The sequence below is a fragment of the Numida meleagris genome, chromosome 1 (assembly GCF_002078875.1).
Source record: "Numida meleagris isolate 19003 breed g44 Domestic line chromosome 1, NumMel1.0, whole genome shotgun sequence".
Classification (NCBI taxonomy): domain Eukaryota; kingdom Metazoa; phylum Chordata; class Aves; order Galliformes; family Numididae; genus Numida; species Numida meleagris.
This window is the reverse complement of record NC_034409.1, coordinates 48,791,893-48,810,376: the sequence shown is the minus strand read 5'-3', so window position 1 is coordinate 48,810,376 and position 18,484 is coordinate 48,791,893. Positions and strand designations below refer to the sequence as shown.

Below are 18,484 nucleotides of genomic sequence, written 5' to 3'. Positions count from 1 at the left end.
AGAGGAGTTTAACCGCCGAAGCCGTAGAGGGTGCGTCCCTGGCGCTTGAGCGCGTAGACCACGTCCATGGCCGTGACCGTCTTCCTCTTGGCGTGTTCGGTGTAGGTGACGGCGTCGCGGATGACGTTCTCCAGGAAGACCTTGAGCACGCCGCGCGTCTCCTCGTAGATGAGCCCCGAGATGCGCTTGACGCCGCCGCGCCGCGCCAGGCGGCGGATGGCCGGCTTGGTGATGCCCTGGATGTTGTCGCGCAGCACCTTGCGGTGGCGCTTAGCGCCCCCTTTGCCGAGCCCCTTCCCGCCCTTGCCTCTGCCAGACATGATCACCGCCTCAGTGCTCCCACACCAATGCGGAGCGACGGCTGCGCGCCTCGGTGTTATTGTGTGGAGTCCGACCTGATTGGGGACAGGGGCGTGTCCCCAGGCCAGGGCGGGAGCGGCACTGCCTCCTCCTCTCCGGTGGGCGGGGCTTTCTCTTGGCTGTTTCTCTTCTCCCGTCCGCTTAGCGTTTCATTTTCTTCGTTACATTCCGTTTCTCTCATAACTTTTTCGGTGGAAAGTACGCTACCTGAAGAATGCATTGCATTTTTATTTTTTTTTACTATTGCTCTTCATTGTTTTATTGACTGCTTCGGTTATTAATTCCTTGCTCTCCATGAATCACAATGTTTTCCCTATTCATATATCAACAACTTTGTATAAATTACCATGTAGTTCCAACTTAAGGATTTTTTTTCTGAAACTGGTGCCAGATTGTAGGGAGTTTCCCTTAATTCTTCTTCCTTTTAGAATAGCACCAAGTCCTTAAACTCTTCATGTCTTGTTCTTTTGATGGTGGGCACTGTGCACAGACACTGAAGGTGATGATATATTATCTAAGGAGCCTAATACATGTTTAGTTTACTGAACCTTAGGAACAGTATGACTTCCTTACCTTTGAATTTTTAATATTCAGTTAGGCCTACGTATGCCCCAAGCTCTCATAAATAATACTATATGTATAAATAAATGACAAATTGCATAATCAGTAACCGATAGTTTTTAAAAACACATTTTTAAAGGCTCAAATACTGTAAACATGATTTCAAGTGTCTGTGAATTCTGGATGCACTTGTTCTAGATTTTCTTAATAATAACTCTCTTCTCTGCTTTTAGACTATCTCTGCTTTCACTTGTTTACTCAATATTCTTCTTGGTTTCTTTCCTTCGTAAATAATAAACATTGAGAAGAATTTACTGCATAGACCTGTCATTTATTTTTCTGTCCAGGGAATTTGTGCACAAATATTTTTAGATGGAGGTGAAATTATGATGTATAGCTTGCATAAACAAATTTGGTCTCTGTACACTTCATCAGTGTGGTCCCTCTTCAAAGACGTGGAATGTTGTTGTCAGCTGTAAACCGAATGTCAGAATGTAACTCTCAGTGACAACAAAAGTAGAAAAGATTTCACAAGAACTGGCCTTTGGTCCTTTCTGTGCTCCAGAACTCTTTCAAATACTCAGACCCTTAGGAAACAAGGTATCTACTTGAAATTGCTGGGACAGACCATCTCCTAAATCTTGGGAGTTAACTCATGAATTCTAAGCTACAAAGCCAGGGTAGAAACTCTCCTGACTGCTTTACCTTATTCCACTGTTCAGATACCATAGTTGTTACCACTAGGTTTTAAGTGAACGGTTTTCTTTTACACAAACGATCAGTTAATGGCCATCAGTGGTAGTGCTGAAGAACAAGAGATGCTTCTAGAACCAAAGGAGGAATTTCTGTCTCTACATTTTAGCAGAAGAACTTATTGACATTCTATGTTAATGTCATAGAAAAGTCTTCATCAGTTTGTATATTACAATTAGTTCATTTATTAAATGTTAAAACTAAAGCAAGGAGCTTTGAACCAGAGAGACATGCTTTTAGTGCATAGTGCATAAACACTTAGATCACCAGTGTGGGCTGAAGTAGGCAGTAAAAAAGTTTGGCCAATTATACCGTAATAGGTATTAGGTTTACTGTTACCAGTTGTGTTGGGGAACTCCATATAGTATTTTTGTCACTTCTAGGAAAAGAAGAGGCATTGCAAATTGTTTTAGGAGTTTCCCAAGTATCCTTAGCTTCCCTCATTGCTATACCTAAACTTTACTGCTTGCATCATAACTGGAGTTTCCAAAGGGCAATAATTGCTAGCTGCTTGTGGACAAGAAGGCCCCACTCATGCCCTAAACCTACAGTTCTGAATGGAGCTCTGATCTGATGTTTAGAAAAGTGCTCTTTCTCACCTCATTCTTCAATCATCTTTGGGAAACTGAGAACTGAAAAACAATTATTTCAAGCTTATTCTTAGATCTATACTGTATGTTAAGTGTATGTTGTTCCTTCTTTTCATTTCCAGTCTTGTGTGACAGAGCCTGCTTCAGCCGCAGCCGTTAGATCTTTATCAGAAACTGTTCTTGCTCCTGGAAGGAAAGTAATAATATTTTCATAAATTATTTCTGAATTTCCATTGACACTTTTTTATACTACATGGGAAAGGAAGGAAAATTGAACGATCATAAACAACATTTGCCTGTTGGATATGTTGAAATAGTGGATCAAAGCCTTGGGAAGAATTCCTACTGTGGCTATCCTAAGTTCCTATGTTAACACACGTTCTTTGTTTTGGATTATATCTTTCAGTGGCTGAAATTTTAAATTGCAACCTACAGTGGCTGAGAAATTAAAATACCCTTAGAATACTTGGAAAGTTGCATCATATTATACTTGAATATTCAAATGCAAAATATAATTGAGTGAAGAACCAGAGGGAGGAAAATGACCCATGAGTTTCTACAACACTAAGCACTATTTTTTTTTCTTTCTTTTTTTGGTCTGCCTTTGATTTGACCAACTTTGTAGCAGAGCTCATAGTGTTTTCTCCAACAGATAACCCATAGCTTGATATACCCAGTCATCTTATCATAAACTCCTAACACGGTGGATGGGGGTAATCTCATACTCTCACTGATGATTTTGAGACCTCTGATTCAAACCTCTAAACGTGTTCCAGTTTCCAAGTAACTTCAGAAATTGTCATGACAATGAAAGTAAAAAATGAATATCCTGTTTCCAATCCCAGGAATCTGAGCCCAATTATACCTTTCCTCTGCTTCTGAAACATAAAAGGCAGAACATAAATCTGATTTTCCTTGCTATACAAGGCCAGAGAACTGACAGACAGAAATAGAGAAAGAAAGAGGGAAAAAAACAGATATATAAAAATGGTAACACACAGTAGAGATATAAATCTTGGTTCCACTGTCCCTGGGAGGACTTGAGACCTGTGGGGCTGCTCCCAAAATAAAGCTTTCTGTTTCATTATGCTGGCCCATGATGTCAGAGGCAGATGGTGGGATGGTGGTAGAGGATGAACCTCCCCACCATTATTCCATTACATTTTGTTGCCGTGTGACAGATGGCAGCAGAGGACTAGTCTGACAAGAAGGCTGCAACTATGGGTCACCTCCACTGGTACAGATTTTTATGGGCATGGCATATAAGCTCTTGTTCAACACTGGTGGAAATGTATAGTTGATGGTGGTGATTATGTTAAAAAATAGGAAAATTCTCAGATATGATATGTGAGCTGTTGTGGTTTGACCTGGCAGGCAGCTCAAAACTGCACAGCCTTTCACTCACTCCCCTCAGCCTCTCTCGAGTGGGATGGGAGAGAGAATTAGGAACAAAAGAGAACTCATGGGCTGAGATGAAAGTTATTTACTAAGAAGAGAAAAACGGAAACAAAAATGGAATGATAAATGCAGTCACTCACCACCTGCTGACTCATGAACAACAACAGCACAACTGCCTGCTGACCAGTCCCCCATCAGCAACACAAGCTCTCAAACCCTGGCGGATGGACAGACTAGACTAGACTGGACTGGACACCCAAGCAGCAGCTGCTGCTCCTTCCTCCAACTCCTCACTGCTTTACAGTGTACTGCGTGGTGTCCCTAATTCAGGCCAGCTGTCCTGGTGCCACCCCATTCCCTGCTGCCCCACAATAAAGGCAGCAGCTCTTCCCAAACAAGTGGCCTAGCCCAGGTTTTCCATCACTCAGCAGTGTCTAAAACACTGGTGTGCTATTAGCACTCCTTCCGTTGAAACCAGAACAGTATGAAATAGTGTTACTGTGCTCTTTGTGTCTGTTCTAGTTTCTACAGAACTAAATAGGAGGCATTACTTTCTGAGCAACCTACATGCATTTGTTATTACAATGGGGTCTCCACTACTAAGTTAGACCTAACCTTTTCCTCACTGTCAGCACTTCTTATGAGTCATTCTTCAGTCCCATCCAGTAAGGGCCTCAATTCTCTGCACTTTAAGAAATATAAAATCAGATAAAATCAGAATAAAAACTGCTTTCCAGTTTTTGTTTTCATACAATAGGCAGTCCTACTACCTTGTATTAGCATTTCTGTCACGCTTGTTATCACAGCCAAAACACATAGTTACCATCATCTTGCAGGCCAAACTGCACTCTTGGGGATACCTCACATAACCATGCATCTTTCCTCATTTAACCTCCAGAGAATAAAAATGAATATTGTTAAACTACTGGAACAGTTCAGATCCACAGTTTGATGTAGAACTTTCACTTTTTGACTCGGGGGTGACTGTGGAAAAAAACCACAAATTTATTTAAAAATATCCAGAGAGGTCATTTGATATTTGCATGCGTCATTTACCAGGAGCTACTGATGAGATGTAGTTCGTGTTATTTCTCAGAGATGTACATTTTCAGCTAAACACACTTACAGAACAAAAGGGCATGACGTTTCTCGGAGCCAACTGTGTGTATGTTTTCCCAGGCTGCTGGAACACCGTGCTGCAACCTCGTTCCTTTCACTCTGTTACCATTTCTTGAAGCCCTGAATGTATCAACTCCACCATTTATGAGCAGCTAATGATGCCCTTGTGTCCAGTATGTGCAACAATGTTATCACAGTCAGGCTGGTCAAGGGTAAGCACTGAAAAAGAAAGCAGCACGCCATTGAAAAGGGAGGGGAGAATCTGAAGGTGGAAACTGAGAATTTGTCAATTTTTTTTTAATTTTTTTTTAATATGAAGCTAGCTGGGGAAGGGAACCTCTTGAAATGGTGTGAGTTCCAATCTTTCTTCTAAAAAGAGTGAAATAGCAAAGCACTGGATGCTGTTATCAAAGAACTACACTTACATGTCAACATTTGTACATTGGAACAGAGAAATCCACTTGGATAATAAATTATTCCGATCGTACCCTCCAAGGACAGGACTCAGGGCTTTAAGTCACTGTTCAGTTCAAATTTTCATTACACTCCAGATTCTATTTCACAACGAATTTTAATAAATCGCGATACGAAGACGTCTAGGTTTTAAGATCAAAAGAGGATGCACTGCACTACGGTGTCTCCTGACAAAGCAGCCTCTTCAGGATGCATTGACAGTGCACTAACAGGCACATCAGCCCCCAGTGAGAGGCTCGTCCGTGCTTTGCTCCCTCGCAACACCAAAACAGACTTAAAGAGACGTCGACTTTCACGGCGCTGCCAGACCGACAACCTTTGCCTGCCGGCACCGTGAGAGCAGCAGCGGGCTGAGCCGGCGATGGGTGGGACGCCGTGGTCGTGGAGGGGAGCGGGAGCCGAGCCAGTGCCGCGGGGCTGGGCTGTGTTACTTGCTCGGCTTTCGTACTCGTTTACACTGAGATCAGACACTGAAGCCGCTGCGCTATTTGCCCTAATCTTGAGAGGAGCTTCTAAAGTACACGGTTTCATGCGGGCTATGTGGATTTAGCCAAAGGGATACTTTTAATTTAGAAGATAAATAGAATGTTTCTCTCTGCCAGGGTCACCACGGCTCCGCGCAGCGTAGTTTCTCGGATCTCTTTTCCCTTATTTCTCCTCATTCTAACGGGTAACTCTTCCAACTTGCAGCACACACGCCCCCTCAGCTCCCAGTAAGGAAACGGGTGCGCGGGCGGTCAATTTCGGGCGGAAAAGGCGCTTTTTGGACCGACAAGAAACACAAGTGGAGCGGCGGACGGCGGCGGGGCGAACCAATCAGCGCGCGCGGCGCTGCTATAAAGGGGGCGGCGGCGGCGGCCGTGCCATTGTTCGCGGAGCTCCACAGGAGGCGCCATGGCAGAGACCGCTCCCGTTGCTGCTCCCGATGTCGCCGCCGCTCCGGCCCCGGCCAAGGCGGCCCCCGCCAAGAAGCCGAAGAAGGCGGCTGGCGGCGCCAAAGCCCGCAAGCCCGCGGGCCCCAGCGTCACCGAGCTGATCACCAAGGCCGTGTCCGCCTCCAAGGAGCGCAAGGGGCTCTCCCTCGCCGCGCTCAAGAAGGCGCTGGCCGCCGGCGGCTACGACGTGGAAAAAAGTAACAGCCGCATCAAGCTGGGGCTCAAGAGCCTCGTCAGCAAGGGCACCCTGGTGCAGACCAAGGGCACCGGCGCCTCTGGCTCGTTCCGTCTCAGCAAGAAGCCGGGCGAGGGAAAGGAGAAGGCTCCCAAGAAGAAGGCGCCCGCGGCCAAGCCCAAGAAGGCTGCAGCCAGGAAGCCGGCGGCTGCTGCCAAGAAGCCCAAGAAGGCGGTGGCAGTGAAGAAAAGCCCTAAGAAAGCCAAGAAGCCGGCAGCTGCTGCCACTAAGAAGGCAACCAAGAGCCCCAAGAAGGCGACCAAGGCTGCCAAGCCCAAAAAGGCAGTGGCCACCAAGAGCCCAGCCAAGGCTAAGGCAGTGAAGCCCAAAGCTGCCAAGCCCAAGGCGGCCAAACCCAAGGCAGCCAAGGCGAAGAAGGCAGCCCCCAAGAAAAAGTAAATATCCTGAAAAAACCTCCCGTCTGCTTTGCAGATAAACCCAACGGCTCTTTTAAGAGCCACCCAGAGTTTCCCAAAAAGAGCTGAAACGCTGTTTCTTACGGTTCTTTGTGCGTGCAGATGGAGGTTCGCTTTTTCAGCGCTGCGCTCAGGTCGCGATGCAGATCGCCCCCTCTCTGTTCTCCCCAGATCCCGGGCAGCTGACACCGCGGCAGCTCTGCAGCACGTCCGAGCCGGCGCGCTGTGAGAAGCCCCACGGCGGCCGCACGAAACCGGTGTGAGCCCAGAGGCTCTGGGGGGGTCCGGCAGCGCTCACCGACCCGGCGCTGCGCTGCGCCGCAGTGGGCGCGCTCTTTGCTCTCCCGTTCGCTGCGGATTTCGAAAAGCCCGCGCAGCGCGTGCATTGGCTGCGGCTCGCGGGCTGCTGGAGTGCGCGGGGTTTCCGAGCTGCATAGACTCTCCGTCTCTATTCCGATGGGCGGGAATTCAAGTTTCTGCAGCTCTCCGCATCGCTTCGGTGCCTAAGCTTTTGCCCTTAGAGCCGCAAGGGCTCGGTCCTTGTCCGGCTGCCGTTTTTCAGCCGGGGTCCGCATGAGGGTGGCTCCGGGCTCAGTAGGATTTTGTGGGGCGCGGAGCACCCCTGCCTAGCCCCAGCCTCACCCCTCTGCAGGCGGATCGACCGCATCCTTCCCCCACCGCCCTTGGTGTGTTCCCTGCGTTCAGCTGTGCCTGGGGGCTTGAGGGGGGAGAAGGAAAGGAACGGGACGGCTGCTTTGCTTCATTGCTTCTATTGCGTAACACCGGATCACTGTTTCCTCAGCGGTAGCGTGAGGGAGCAATTTCGCAGAATTATCTGCTCAGCTCTCAGTAAAAAGGGTTGACCTTAGCTCATTAGCCCACATATCCGAAGTGATTAACCAACAGTAGGGCCGTGCAGTTTAGAGGAGAAATTGTTAGACCAGATTTTACAGATGTAAAATCTACATAACACACAAACCTGCACGCACATCTCTTAGTTTTATTTTTCCCATGAACTTCTTGGGCTGGCTCACCATTCACTGACTGCTCCAAGTCCTGAGCTGAGATACAGAGGTCGAGGTGGAGCTGTGACTGACAGGCTCATAGTTACCATAAGTTAAGGGTGCTTGCTGTTGCACCTACTAATATTTAAAGGGTTTTACTCATCTGCTCGCACTGACCCAGTGAGACTGGGCCAGCTGCAATTTTCCATCTCTCTACACCCGGTCAAAAAGGAGTGGATTTTGGCTGGGTTCATTCAAACAGGTGCTGTGGCAAACGTAGTGCTAATGGTCAGTTTATTACCTTCGATCAGAGCCTGAAAAGGCAAGGAAAAAAACAAGCAGTTGCAGTAGGATGCATGAGAAACAGCATTACACTCCCTGCTAACTGAATTGAGGATTGCCCTGAAGTAAATATTTTGGCCTAGGAGATGAGTTGAGCTAAATGGCAGCAGTTCTGTGTTGGTGCACTGTCATTTACCACCCCTGTTTGCCCAGGAGATGGATTAGGGAGTTTCCTCAGGAAAACTGGGAACTAGAAGGGGAAGCATCAAATTATTACTGATTTTTAACAAAATTCAGTTCAAGCGTTTATCCAACTCAGATATCTTTGCATTAGATACGTTTTAGAAGATTAGGGAGTTACCAAACACCGCTGGTGATAGAGCACTGGCCTGAGTACAATAGTACCAGTCTAAAATAGCTTTAGAGGAAAAGAGTATGCAGCTGTGGATTCAGCTAAATGGACTTCACAGTTCTTAGATGGAGGCAGCTGCCAAATAATCTAAGAGTTCTGCACCACAAAAAAAGGAATTGTGTGGCTATGCAGGAACACTGAGTTGATCAGCTGTACAGGCAGCAGTGGATGGGGGTAACATTAGATATGATAACATGATATAACTATATGATGATAACATGATGATAATCATGTTATTCATGTTATATCATGATGATAACATTAGATATAACTATAATAATCTGTTAAATTGTGTGTAAAAGGGATGGAACTGAGAACTTTTGCTTCAGCTCATTCTGCAGCAATATAAATCATAAAATCATGACTTAATTCAAAGAAGAAAATACTTATTCTGTTACGTTGTGTAAAGCTGAGCTGGACAGAATAGCGTGAATACTTCCTGAAAATTGTTGTGTGTTTTTTTTCTTTCCCCAATGGGAAACAGGGAGTGCAGTAGCAAAGAGCAAGAGTGACCTGAGAAAAATGAGCATGCCTGCACCAACGTGATGTGTTTGTGGCAATTGCACCACTGCAGCTTCAACCGGTACCCCAAAACAATTTTTGTCACTCTTCTTCCCTTAGCCTGTGCACTGCTGCTGTGGGGCTGCCGGTCTCTCTTACCTACAGGAAGAAGTGCTGCACAACTCCCTCAAAAATAGGTCCTCTTAAACCATTAAGTCCTTGCCACGGAGCTGGATCATTGTGTGAATCTCAGGGCCTCACATCAACTTCAGCAGTCCACACTGGCTACATAAGCAGTTCCCTTTTCTGGACATAAGACAAGCTGATTTCCTAATACAAAATTAGGTGATGCAATTCTCCTGATATGGTTCAACTATCCAACTGTAAACTGTCAAGTGAAGGTTTGATTTTGTTGTTTATGATTGCAGTGGAGATGAGACAAATCTCACTGTGTTGTATGACACCTTTATTGGACATCTGGGCATTCGTTTCTTTTCTTAACCATGTTATGATGTTTTGTGACACTGGGGAAAGCAGGAAAAGAGATGAGCTCAGCTCTGTATGTGACAGGATGAGCTGTGTGCTAAGATCATAGAACCCATCAAGTTGGAAAGAACCCTTAAAGGTCACCTGATCCAAATCCCCTGCAATGAACAGGGACACCTACAACTCGATCAAGGTGCTCAGATCCTGGCCCAGTCTGATCCTGAGGATCAAACTATTCAGGGCAGGCTGAAAAAAGGCTTACGCATTGGCAAAAAAAAAAAGAAAAATCAAAATTCATAATAGAGGGAAAAACAGATTTTTTTTTTTTGTTTTGTTTTCTTGGAATGCTGACGACCTGCCTAGTTTCCAGTCCTTGGGAAACTTTGCCTCACTGAACGTTTCCTTGCCCATCATGTCCTTATCTCTGTCTTTCAGTTGTGTCCTCGTCTGAGAACCAATGAGCAGAAAGTTCCCCAGGTGGTTACTACCACATTCAGGGATGCTGGAATAGGATTCCAGCAAGACTTGATTTTAGGTCAGGACATCTCTGTTGCCATGAAATACCAACTATGTTTTTTTAAAGACTTTATATAGGCTATATTTTGGACAAGTCTTTTCCATATTTGTAAAGTGCTCAGATTAATGATGCCTGTTCTGAGATGAATGGAAGGTACCACAGTTTCTTGGATTTCTAGAATGCCCACACTGCATGGACACTTCCTTGTGCTACAGACTCCAAGCAACATGAATATCTCTGCCTGGAACACTAGTATGATGCCACACAGAGCTTTAGGATCTCAAGCACAAAGCACAGTTTGCCTTTTGTGAATAATTCTGACCTAGGAACTGGATTGGAATCAGATTGATTCTGTGCAGCTGTTTCCCATTGTGAGCTGAGTCACTGGTGGCCGAAGAGGAGATGGTTTATAATAAACAGCAGGCAGCAAAGACAGGCCCCTGATCAGTGAGCAGCCAGGCTGAGACTGAAAACACAAGCATTCCCCTTTCTAGTTTTAAATACTAACTAAGCTGCTCAAAAGTTAGGAATAAGGTCAAAAATGGGTTCAAATGTCTGAATTAAAATGAAAATCTGTTTTCATTTATTGTCTTTTCCATGGGGTCAACTGTTTATTTCAAATATTTACTTACTATCTGGATAGCGGTATCAAAAGTCTGTGATGTTTCAGGACTGGAAGTAGAAAATGAAGAAAGAAAATAGCAGCAAAGGAATCTGAGAGTGATGAAGGTCTCTGATCAGCAGTACAGACTCAGTAGCCTGGTGAAAACTCTGTTGAAGTAAAATTACTCAACAGAATGATTTTATTACAGTAATAACGCAGTAACTACTGATGGACACTTTTGTACAATGGGTTTGGAACAGCAATAAAAAACTGCTGGAATAGCAATAATTAGAATCTTGCGTAGAACCAAACTTTCCAAAATCCCAAAGTGTTTTCTCAGTGATATTTATTGTGCTACAGTTGCCAGGATCAGAGAGAAGTATGAAAGACCAGATAAGAAAATACACACACACCTTGAGAAGAGATGACAGGAAAGGGCATTCCCCTGCTGTCACAAGCTAACAAAGCATGTTCTCTTCATAAATCGGTTTTGTTCTATTAAACTTGTTATTTTTATTTGAATTCTCAACAAGTGGGACCTCCATTTCCCCAGCTTCATTTGTGTCCCCCAGGTATTTACTGGCAGAAGCTGAGGGTCAGGGTGCAGCAGCCCAGGAATGGACCCCTGGCTTGTCACAGCCAGCCAGCCAGCATGTGCCAGGCTGCAAACACAACAGGACCACAAGAAACAATAAGTCTTTGTGTTGAAAGATAATCCTGATATGTCTGTCAGTTCTTTAACTCAGGTACTCACCATATTCCGCCTAGTGTGGCAGAAGGTTTTCGTTTCAGGCCTTAAAATTTGTCCAATAAGCTGGCACAAAAGCTGTGGAGTAAGAGAAATTGGGGGCACTGAAGGAGGGAGGGAAGTGTGAAGCTGAAGGGCAAAAAATGGATATTGATCACGCATTAATGTACACTGTATCTTTATACAAAATAAATAAATAAATAAAATTGCATAAAGTCGCTGGGCTCGAAAGGGAGAGGAGTAAAGCAACGTCCAGGAGAGGGCAGCAAACACTCAATCGTGGAAACGTTTTTCACCTTTTCTAATCATTTTCAGCTCCTAAGCAAAATACTCGATGTCTGTTGCCATGATCTTTGTTGAACAGTTTCTTGTTTGCAACAGAATATTTTCCACCCCAGAGAAGATCAAAAGAAGACGTCTACACCTTCCCTTAAGGGACAAAAACACTTTCCTTCTTGGGAATTAAATTGTTCAATCTCTCTGAAAAAAATAGCCACATTGGTGTTTACAATACCATAAGAATATAAAGTACTGTATATTCGTGCAAACAACACATTTACATACACACACACAAAATGACAGCAGATAAGGATTAAATTCTCTCGATTAATATACTGTTTCTGTTACGTTCTTCTCGAGCAAAAGTTCAGAAAATGAAGGAAGTGGAGACTGTAAAGCAATTCAAGGAAGAGGAAATCATTTCTCATAAATGCTATTGGATAGATTTTGCTGAAAGAAGCTCCTGTAAAAAACACTTAGGAGCAGCTATTGAAAACATTACAACCATATGTGGGAATAAATGCTATTGGATAATTAAAGAAACACGTGAAAATGTAGTATGAACTACAGACCTGTATTTCAAAATAACATGTATAGATATATAAAGAACTGAAGGAGAAATTTCAGAGATACAGTAACCAGGAAACCATTACAAGATCAAGGTTTTAGTTCTAATTGAACAAAGTTTTAAAAACAAAACTAATAATAAAAACAGTAATAATAATAAAGCCAGATCATCAGCTCAAACGTAACAGAAAAGGCTGTGCTCCAGGAAAGAAAACTCACACGAAAACGCAATTTTAGCGCAAGCGGGACGGGGTTGAACCAACAGAAGGCAGACAACGAGGGAAGTACCCCAAGCCCCGCCCCTTCCTTTGCAGTCCCCAGTCAGGTCGGCTCCCGCACTACAAATATCGCCGCGCCCCGCCAGTCCCCCCACTTTTCTTCCCAACTCGCGGAGCAGCGATGTCTGGCAGAGGCAAGGGCGGGAAGGGGCTCGGCAAGGGCGGCGCCAAGCGCCACCGCAAGGTGCTGCGCGACAACATCCAGGGCATCACCAAGCCGGCCATCCGCCGCCTGGCGCGGCGCGGCGGCGTCAAGCGCATCTCGGGGCTCATCTACGAGGAGACGCGCGGCGTGCTCAAGGTCTTCCTGGAGAACGTCATCCGCGACGCCGTCACCTACACCGAGCACGCCAAGAGGAAGACGGTCACGGCCATGGACGTGGTCTACGCGCTCAAGCGCCAGGGACGCACCCTCTACGGCTTCGGCGGTTAAACTCCCTTCGCTTCCCACTCCTTCTCAGCAACCCAAAGGCTCTTTTCAGAGCCGCCCACTTACACTGCAAAGGAGCTGTGACACTGTCTTTTCGCTGGAAGACCACCTCCTGAAGCTACTGTTACTTAATTTCATTGAATTGTGTTACTATTTCTCAAGTGTTTCTGGTAATTATCTGTTAATGCTTTGCGCTCTACTATCAATAGTGAAGTTACCTATGCTGTCTAAAAGGAGTTTGATTACTCCTTAAATTCCCCAGTAAATATTGAGCACCCTGCTAATAAAGTATATTATTATCAAAACAAATTGATTTTGTTACTGCTTCCAGGTCTCAGAGCTCAGTACAATCTATAATATTAATCAATTATACTGTACTTGATCTATAAATTCTTCCTTTAACTGAGTGTAGATCAACATTTGGGGAGGATCAGCGTATGGGAGGAATAAATGATGCATTACACGGAAAACATGGAAGCGGAACCAATGCAAGTATTTTATTTCTGATGACAATCCTAAATGAATTGTTTATTCACGATAACCGTGAATAAGTGAGTTTTTTCTTTTTCCAACTGCTTAACGAGTAGATATTTAATAGATTTCTTTATGGAAGTAAAATACGTATGAAAGCCACGTTGCTAGCATGTTGTAAGAAAAACTAACTCCAGACAACGAAAGAAGACCTGTTGAAAGGATTCTGTCACATAATTCTTTCCCGCTATGTTGTCCAGGAAGTGCTGTTGTTTTGCTCCTTTCATCACAAAGATTAAAGGGAAGTAACAGGAAAAACGGTGGGCTTTTTTCCAGTTTAATATAAAAAAAAATCTGTAACCATATTCTGCTCGCGAACAATTGTCAGTAAATGCTCACAGTCACTTCCAGCTTTCTCACAGCTTCAGTGCTCCCCAGTACAGATAGAGCAGGGTCAGTTACACGGCTGTCAGATTCTCCTCATGGCTCCAGTACACTGCTTCTCTGAGCATTCTCAAACTCATTGTACTTGATGGCTGTGATCACCATTTCTTTGTAAAAAATAATGTGAGACAAATAGCAGTCAAGACTTATCTTTGCTACCGTTTGCAAGGCACTCATCACAGCCACTGAATTACGTTGCACAGTTTGTCTCTGCTTGTTGAGAGGAACTGGGAGATATTTTCTTTGAGGCAGTGGGGACAATGTGCCTGTTTCTGTGAGGAGATAAGGAGATCTGCATAGCCTTTTTTTTTTCCTTCTCGTTATTCTGTATTAATCATATTAAAAAAAAAATTAAAAAAAGAAGAAGAAGAAGAGGAGAGGGGAGAAAATGTAAACTATAAAAATAATTTGCTGATTCAATAACTTCTCATGAATTCCAGCCTGCACACGGCTTTTAAACTGTCAGGAATTCGGGTAGAGGGGAAACCGGAGGGGAAGACGGGATGTGACCACAGCGTCACAAACAGGCCCCGTGTCTGAGTCGTGCACCGAGGGAGCCGAGATTTAGAGGGGATACCGGCAGTCGCAATTCTATCTTGCTAAGGCGCAGACCAGGATTATCAAGGGATCCAATCAGGAGGAGGCTTTCAGCCGTCCAATCAGAGATGAGGAAGCTCTATAAAAGCCCGCGTTAGGCGGCAGCTTTCAGGCTCTCCGTTTTCAGAGAAGAGGGTGTTGGTTTTCCGCGATGGCCCGCACGAAGCAGACGGCGCGTAAGTCGACGGGCGGGAAGGCGCCCCGCAAGCAGCTGGCCACCAAGGCGGCCCGCAAGAGCGCGCCGGCCACGGGCGGCGTCAAGAAGCCGCACCGCTACCGGCCCGGCACGGTGGCGCTGCGCGAGATCCGCCGCTACCAGAAGTCCACGGAGCTGCTGATCCGCAAGCTGCCCTTCCAGCGCCTGGTGCGCGAGATCGCGCAGGACTTCAAGACCGACCTGCGCTTCCAGAGCTCGGCCGTCATGGCGCTGCAGGAGGCCAGCGAGGCCTACCTGGTGGGGCTCTTCGAGGACACCAACCTGTGCGCCATCCATGCCAAGCGCGTCACCATCATGCCCAAGGACATCCAGCTCGCCCGCCGCATCCGCGGGGAGCGCGCCTGAGGCTGCTGCCCATCCCCCTTCTCTTCCGGCAGAGACCGAGGCAGCCCGCACAGACCCAAAGGCTCTTTTAAGAGCCACTCCATGCACAATTAGAGGAGCTGAAGCACTACTCTCCAGCAGTGTTTGAGATGTAACTTTTCATTTTACAAACGATTATTTATTTTGCAGCTCCTGATGCTGTTCTTGCACTGCAATATCTACATAAAAACATAGTTCACATTTCTCCTGACTATTTTGAAGAGGTAAAGTTTTTTAGTACAAGTTTTATAAAAGTCTGGGTGTAAACTGTATATTTTGCCAAGTAATCGGTGTATATATATTTGTGCTTGATCTTTCACTTGTCTGCATAGTAATCAGAGGATATGTACCCATATAGGGGCTGAGACAGTGCTGAGCAATCAGGTTCCTGCAGCTAGAATTTGAGGATTATATATCAGGGTAAGTGCAGCTTTCTCAGTTATGAATGTCTTCAGTACAAGGGCCTTTGCTTGAATCTTCATTATTACACAGGGGCACCATTCTAACAAGATTCTATGTAAGGTGAAAATTAGGCCTCACACTCATAACAGGGAGTAAGAGGAATTCTCCCATATACTTGGGAAATACTTTCCCATCTTTTCCCATGACTGTGGAAGTGCATGCTCTGTACATGGGGTATGAGAGTACTGAAGACAGGTAAGGAGCGCTATGAGATTCTAGAGCGGTCACCTGTTGCCATCAGAAGTTTCTCGGTGATATTTGTATTTTCCCTTAGACCTGCTTGTTGTATCTGTCAGGGGCAGCATTCCAAGGGATGAGAAAAGAAGACAGCAAGTTGCACTGCATGCAGTGTAGCCCGTATCCCTGAGGGAGCAGCAATTTGTTCCTTCTTACTCCACCCTGTTCCATGAAGCTCTTCAAAATATAAGATCTGTGTGCCCTTGTTTTGAAATCAGATTGCAATGGAAATACAGAGCCAGTGTCACCAAGTGTTGAGTACAACAGCTGTGTTGTCTGTAATGGACAGATGAGCTATGTTTTGATTTTCTATTTCAAATAGATTGTATACACACATATATACGTACATGATGAATAATTTCCACGTCCACTTTTGGGATTGGATTCCATGGATTGCCAGGGAGAGCTCCATGTGGTGCCTGGGCCTGCACCACGCACAGGCAGCAGTGTCTGTCCAGCAATGTGCTCTTTGTTCACATTGCGACCCCCTTTCCCCCCCCCCCCCCCCCCCCCATCACTAACTAACAGCTCTGTGTTTTCAAACATTTTAACCTTTGCTAACCTCAAAGTGGTACCTAGCTACAAAGCAATTTCAGCTAAGAGAAGAATCTGTTCCTAACATTGAACAACAAAAATGACGTAGCCTATTGTCCATAGTCTTATAGTCAGATGCATATCTAATCCTTTAAAATTACACTTACAGACACAATCTGTATGTTACTCCAACAGAAGCAGTTTCCAATTATTAGATTTTCATCCCTTATTCTGCAGGTGTTAATGTGTAACAAGAGAAAATCAATTCTTCAACTTGATCATCCCATGTAGCACCATTGGATCCACGGAGAGCAGAGCCAGACCGTAATTAATCCATGTGGTGCTGGGGCATAGGGAACTGGGAAAGAGAAAGAGGTTAATGGATACTGAGTAAAGGAAATGCATACATACATATATGCACATGTACACGTATCCATGTGGATACATGTTTTTCTGTATGTATGTGCTACATCCCCATGTCTGACTTGCACAACCAGGCATAGCCATTTTCCAGTTTCTTTCTGTTTTCTATCTACAGTTATGCTATGAATATGTCCTGTCCCCAGCCTCTTTTTATCTCCCATGTATTATTTCTGGAACACACTCCTCAAGTCTTATTGCAGGGCTCCCTAGAAGCCATCCTCATGTAACTAAATTCTCATTTGAGACCAGCGTGGATGATAACATTTACAGTAGCATGTGGGATAGGCCACACTGCGTTACCAAAGGCAAAGATGCCCTAAGAACAAAAGCTATGGGAATCCAAATACTTCGTGAAGGGACAGAAAAGGTGACTTCTCTGAGATATTAAATGGCTGAGTTTGCAGGACTGAGCACAATACAGTGAGAAACGAAAGTGAGTCAAACAGCAGCTGCAATCTTCTGCCTACAAAAGCCTCAGGAAGAAACTAAATTCTAGTAAATATTGATCTTGACTTCCTACTTGTATTCCTCTTCTGTCCCAGCCTTTTTAGCATCCAATGCAGAACCCATCCTGAGTTCTCAATACCATATTCCCTGCAGATCCCCCCTCCCTTACGAATCCACCGCAGCGCGGCAGCCGCTTCCCCCCGCCCCTCCCCCCTTCGGTCTCGAACAAAAGCCACAGAACCCTGCGCCAGCCTTCCCCGTTTGCAAGAGAGGGGAGAGAGGGGGTGGGGAGAGAACACGGCTCTTCCCAGGAACATCCACGGATTTCTCTAGTTGTTTTCCAATCCGCCCACTGAAAGATACTTCGGCAGGATTTATTCAATCTTCATGTAATGAACCAGGCAAAGACAACTGAGAAAATAAATAGCAATTTAAATTGTTTGAATATCCTACTTATCCCTAACACCAGCCTTACTTCATTAGTGATTTTGCTTTATTCACTTAGATATCTACTGAAGTGTTAAAAGTCTTAGATTGTATCCCAGCATAAGTAACAAGTAAGCACACTTATAAGGAAAACATTGATACAAATTACTGTAAATTTGCTCTTTGGCACACGAACTCAAATCATACCTACCATGTTCCTTAAAAGTACAAACCCCTGCAGTGGACATTAGAGCTACACAGAGGGCCGGTCCGTGGTGAAATAAAAGAACTACGGAAAGTTACTTTAACCTACCATACAGCATAGCTCTCATTCCGATATTTTCACAACAGATGTTTCCAAGCCCGAACTAAAAAGCGCTTAATACTGTTTGCACACAAACAAAAAAAAGCATATTCCCTATAGATCTACTGTGTAAATAACGTTTACACAGACAGCAGCATATTCTTTTATTACACTCACTCCTTGCTCTTAAAAACCGTTTACAAACACTTTCTACCCAATTTTCAGCAGCCATCTGTAGGAATAATGGTGAGGAACACGACAAAAATGAGTACTAGTACTAATAAAGGAGTTCCAAAATTTTACAATACCTTAAATGATGCTCAAGATGACATAACACAAGTATGCAACTATGAAGACAGTGTCACAGCCCTCTTATGTGGCAATGTGGTGGCTCTTAAAAGAGCCTTTAGGGTGCAGGGATGAAGGAGTAGAAAAGGCAGCGGCCTCAGGCGCGCTCCCCGCGGATGCGGCGGGCGAGCTGGATGTCCTTGGGCATGATGGTGACGCGCTTGGCGTGGATGGCGCACAGGTTGGTGTCCTCGAAGAGCCCCACCAGGTAGGCCTCGCTGGCCTCCTGCAGCGCCATGACGGCCGAGCTCTGGAAGCGCAG

The 18,484-nt window shown here is 45.1% G+C and overlaps 5 protein-coding genes and 1 long non-coding RNA gene across 7 annotated transcripts in view; 3 read left to right on the top strand and 3 right to left on the bottom strand.

The window, feature by feature from the left end:
• LOC110387000 (histone H3) overlaps nucleotides 1-15,313 on the top strand; it is a 19,201-nt gene extending 3,888 nt beyond the window's left edge. The window contains exon 2 of one of the 2 annotated variants that reach the window (XM_021374709.1): nucleotides 14,642-15,313. In XM_021374709.1, coding sequence (XP_021230384.1) covers nucleotides 14,642-15,023 — 382 coding nt within the window. In that variant the 3' untranslated portion in view covers nucleotides 15,024-15,313. The remainder of the gene's footprint in view (nucleotides 1-14,641) is intronic. The other variant, XM_021374793.1, reaches the window with a different exon arrangement.
• LOC110408742 (histone H2A-IV-like) overlaps nucleotides 1-18,484 on the bottom strand; it is a 76,740-nt gene that overhangs the window by 7,209 nt on the left and 51,047 nt on the right. The gene's annotated exons all lie outside the window — the stretch shown is intronic.
• LOC110387629 (histone H4) overlaps nucleotides 1-18,484 on the bottom strand; it is a 20,394-nt gene continuing 1,910 nt past the window's right edge. Inside the window, exon 2 of the mRNA XM_021376000.1 lies at nucleotides 1-59. Within this exon, the coding sequence (XP_021231675.1) occupies nucleotides 9-59 (51 nt within the window). The 3' untranslated portion in view covers nucleotides 1-8. The remainder of the gene's footprint in view (nucleotides 60-18,484) is intronic.
• Nucleotides 375-8,411, bottom strand: LOC110387705. Its single transcript, XR_002432666.1, has 3 exons — nucleotides 6,926-8,411; nucleotides 4,789-5,000; nucleotides 375-2,450 (listed from the first exon to the last, which is right to left on the bottom strand). It is a non-coding gene; the product is annotated as an uncharacterized LOC110387705 (long non-coding RNA).
• LOC110408364 (histone H1.03) lies at nucleotides 6,126-6,873 on the top strand. Its single transcript, XM_021417031.1, has one exon. It carries the CDS (start codon nucleotides 6,150-6,152, stop codon nucleotides 6,822-6,824), a length of 675 nt encoding a protein of 224 aa, XP_021272706.1. The 5' UTR covers nucleotides 6,126-6,149; the 3' UTR covers nucleotides 6,825-6,873.
• On the top strand, nucleotides 12,603-13,401 carry LOC110387530 (histone H4). The gene has a single exon (XM_021375745.1). It carries the CDS (start codon nucleotides 12,641-12,643, stop codon nucleotides 12,950-12,952), a length of 312 nt encoding a protein of 103 aa, XP_021231420.1. The 5' UTR covers nucleotides 12,603-12,640; the 3' UTR covers nucleotides 12,953-13,401.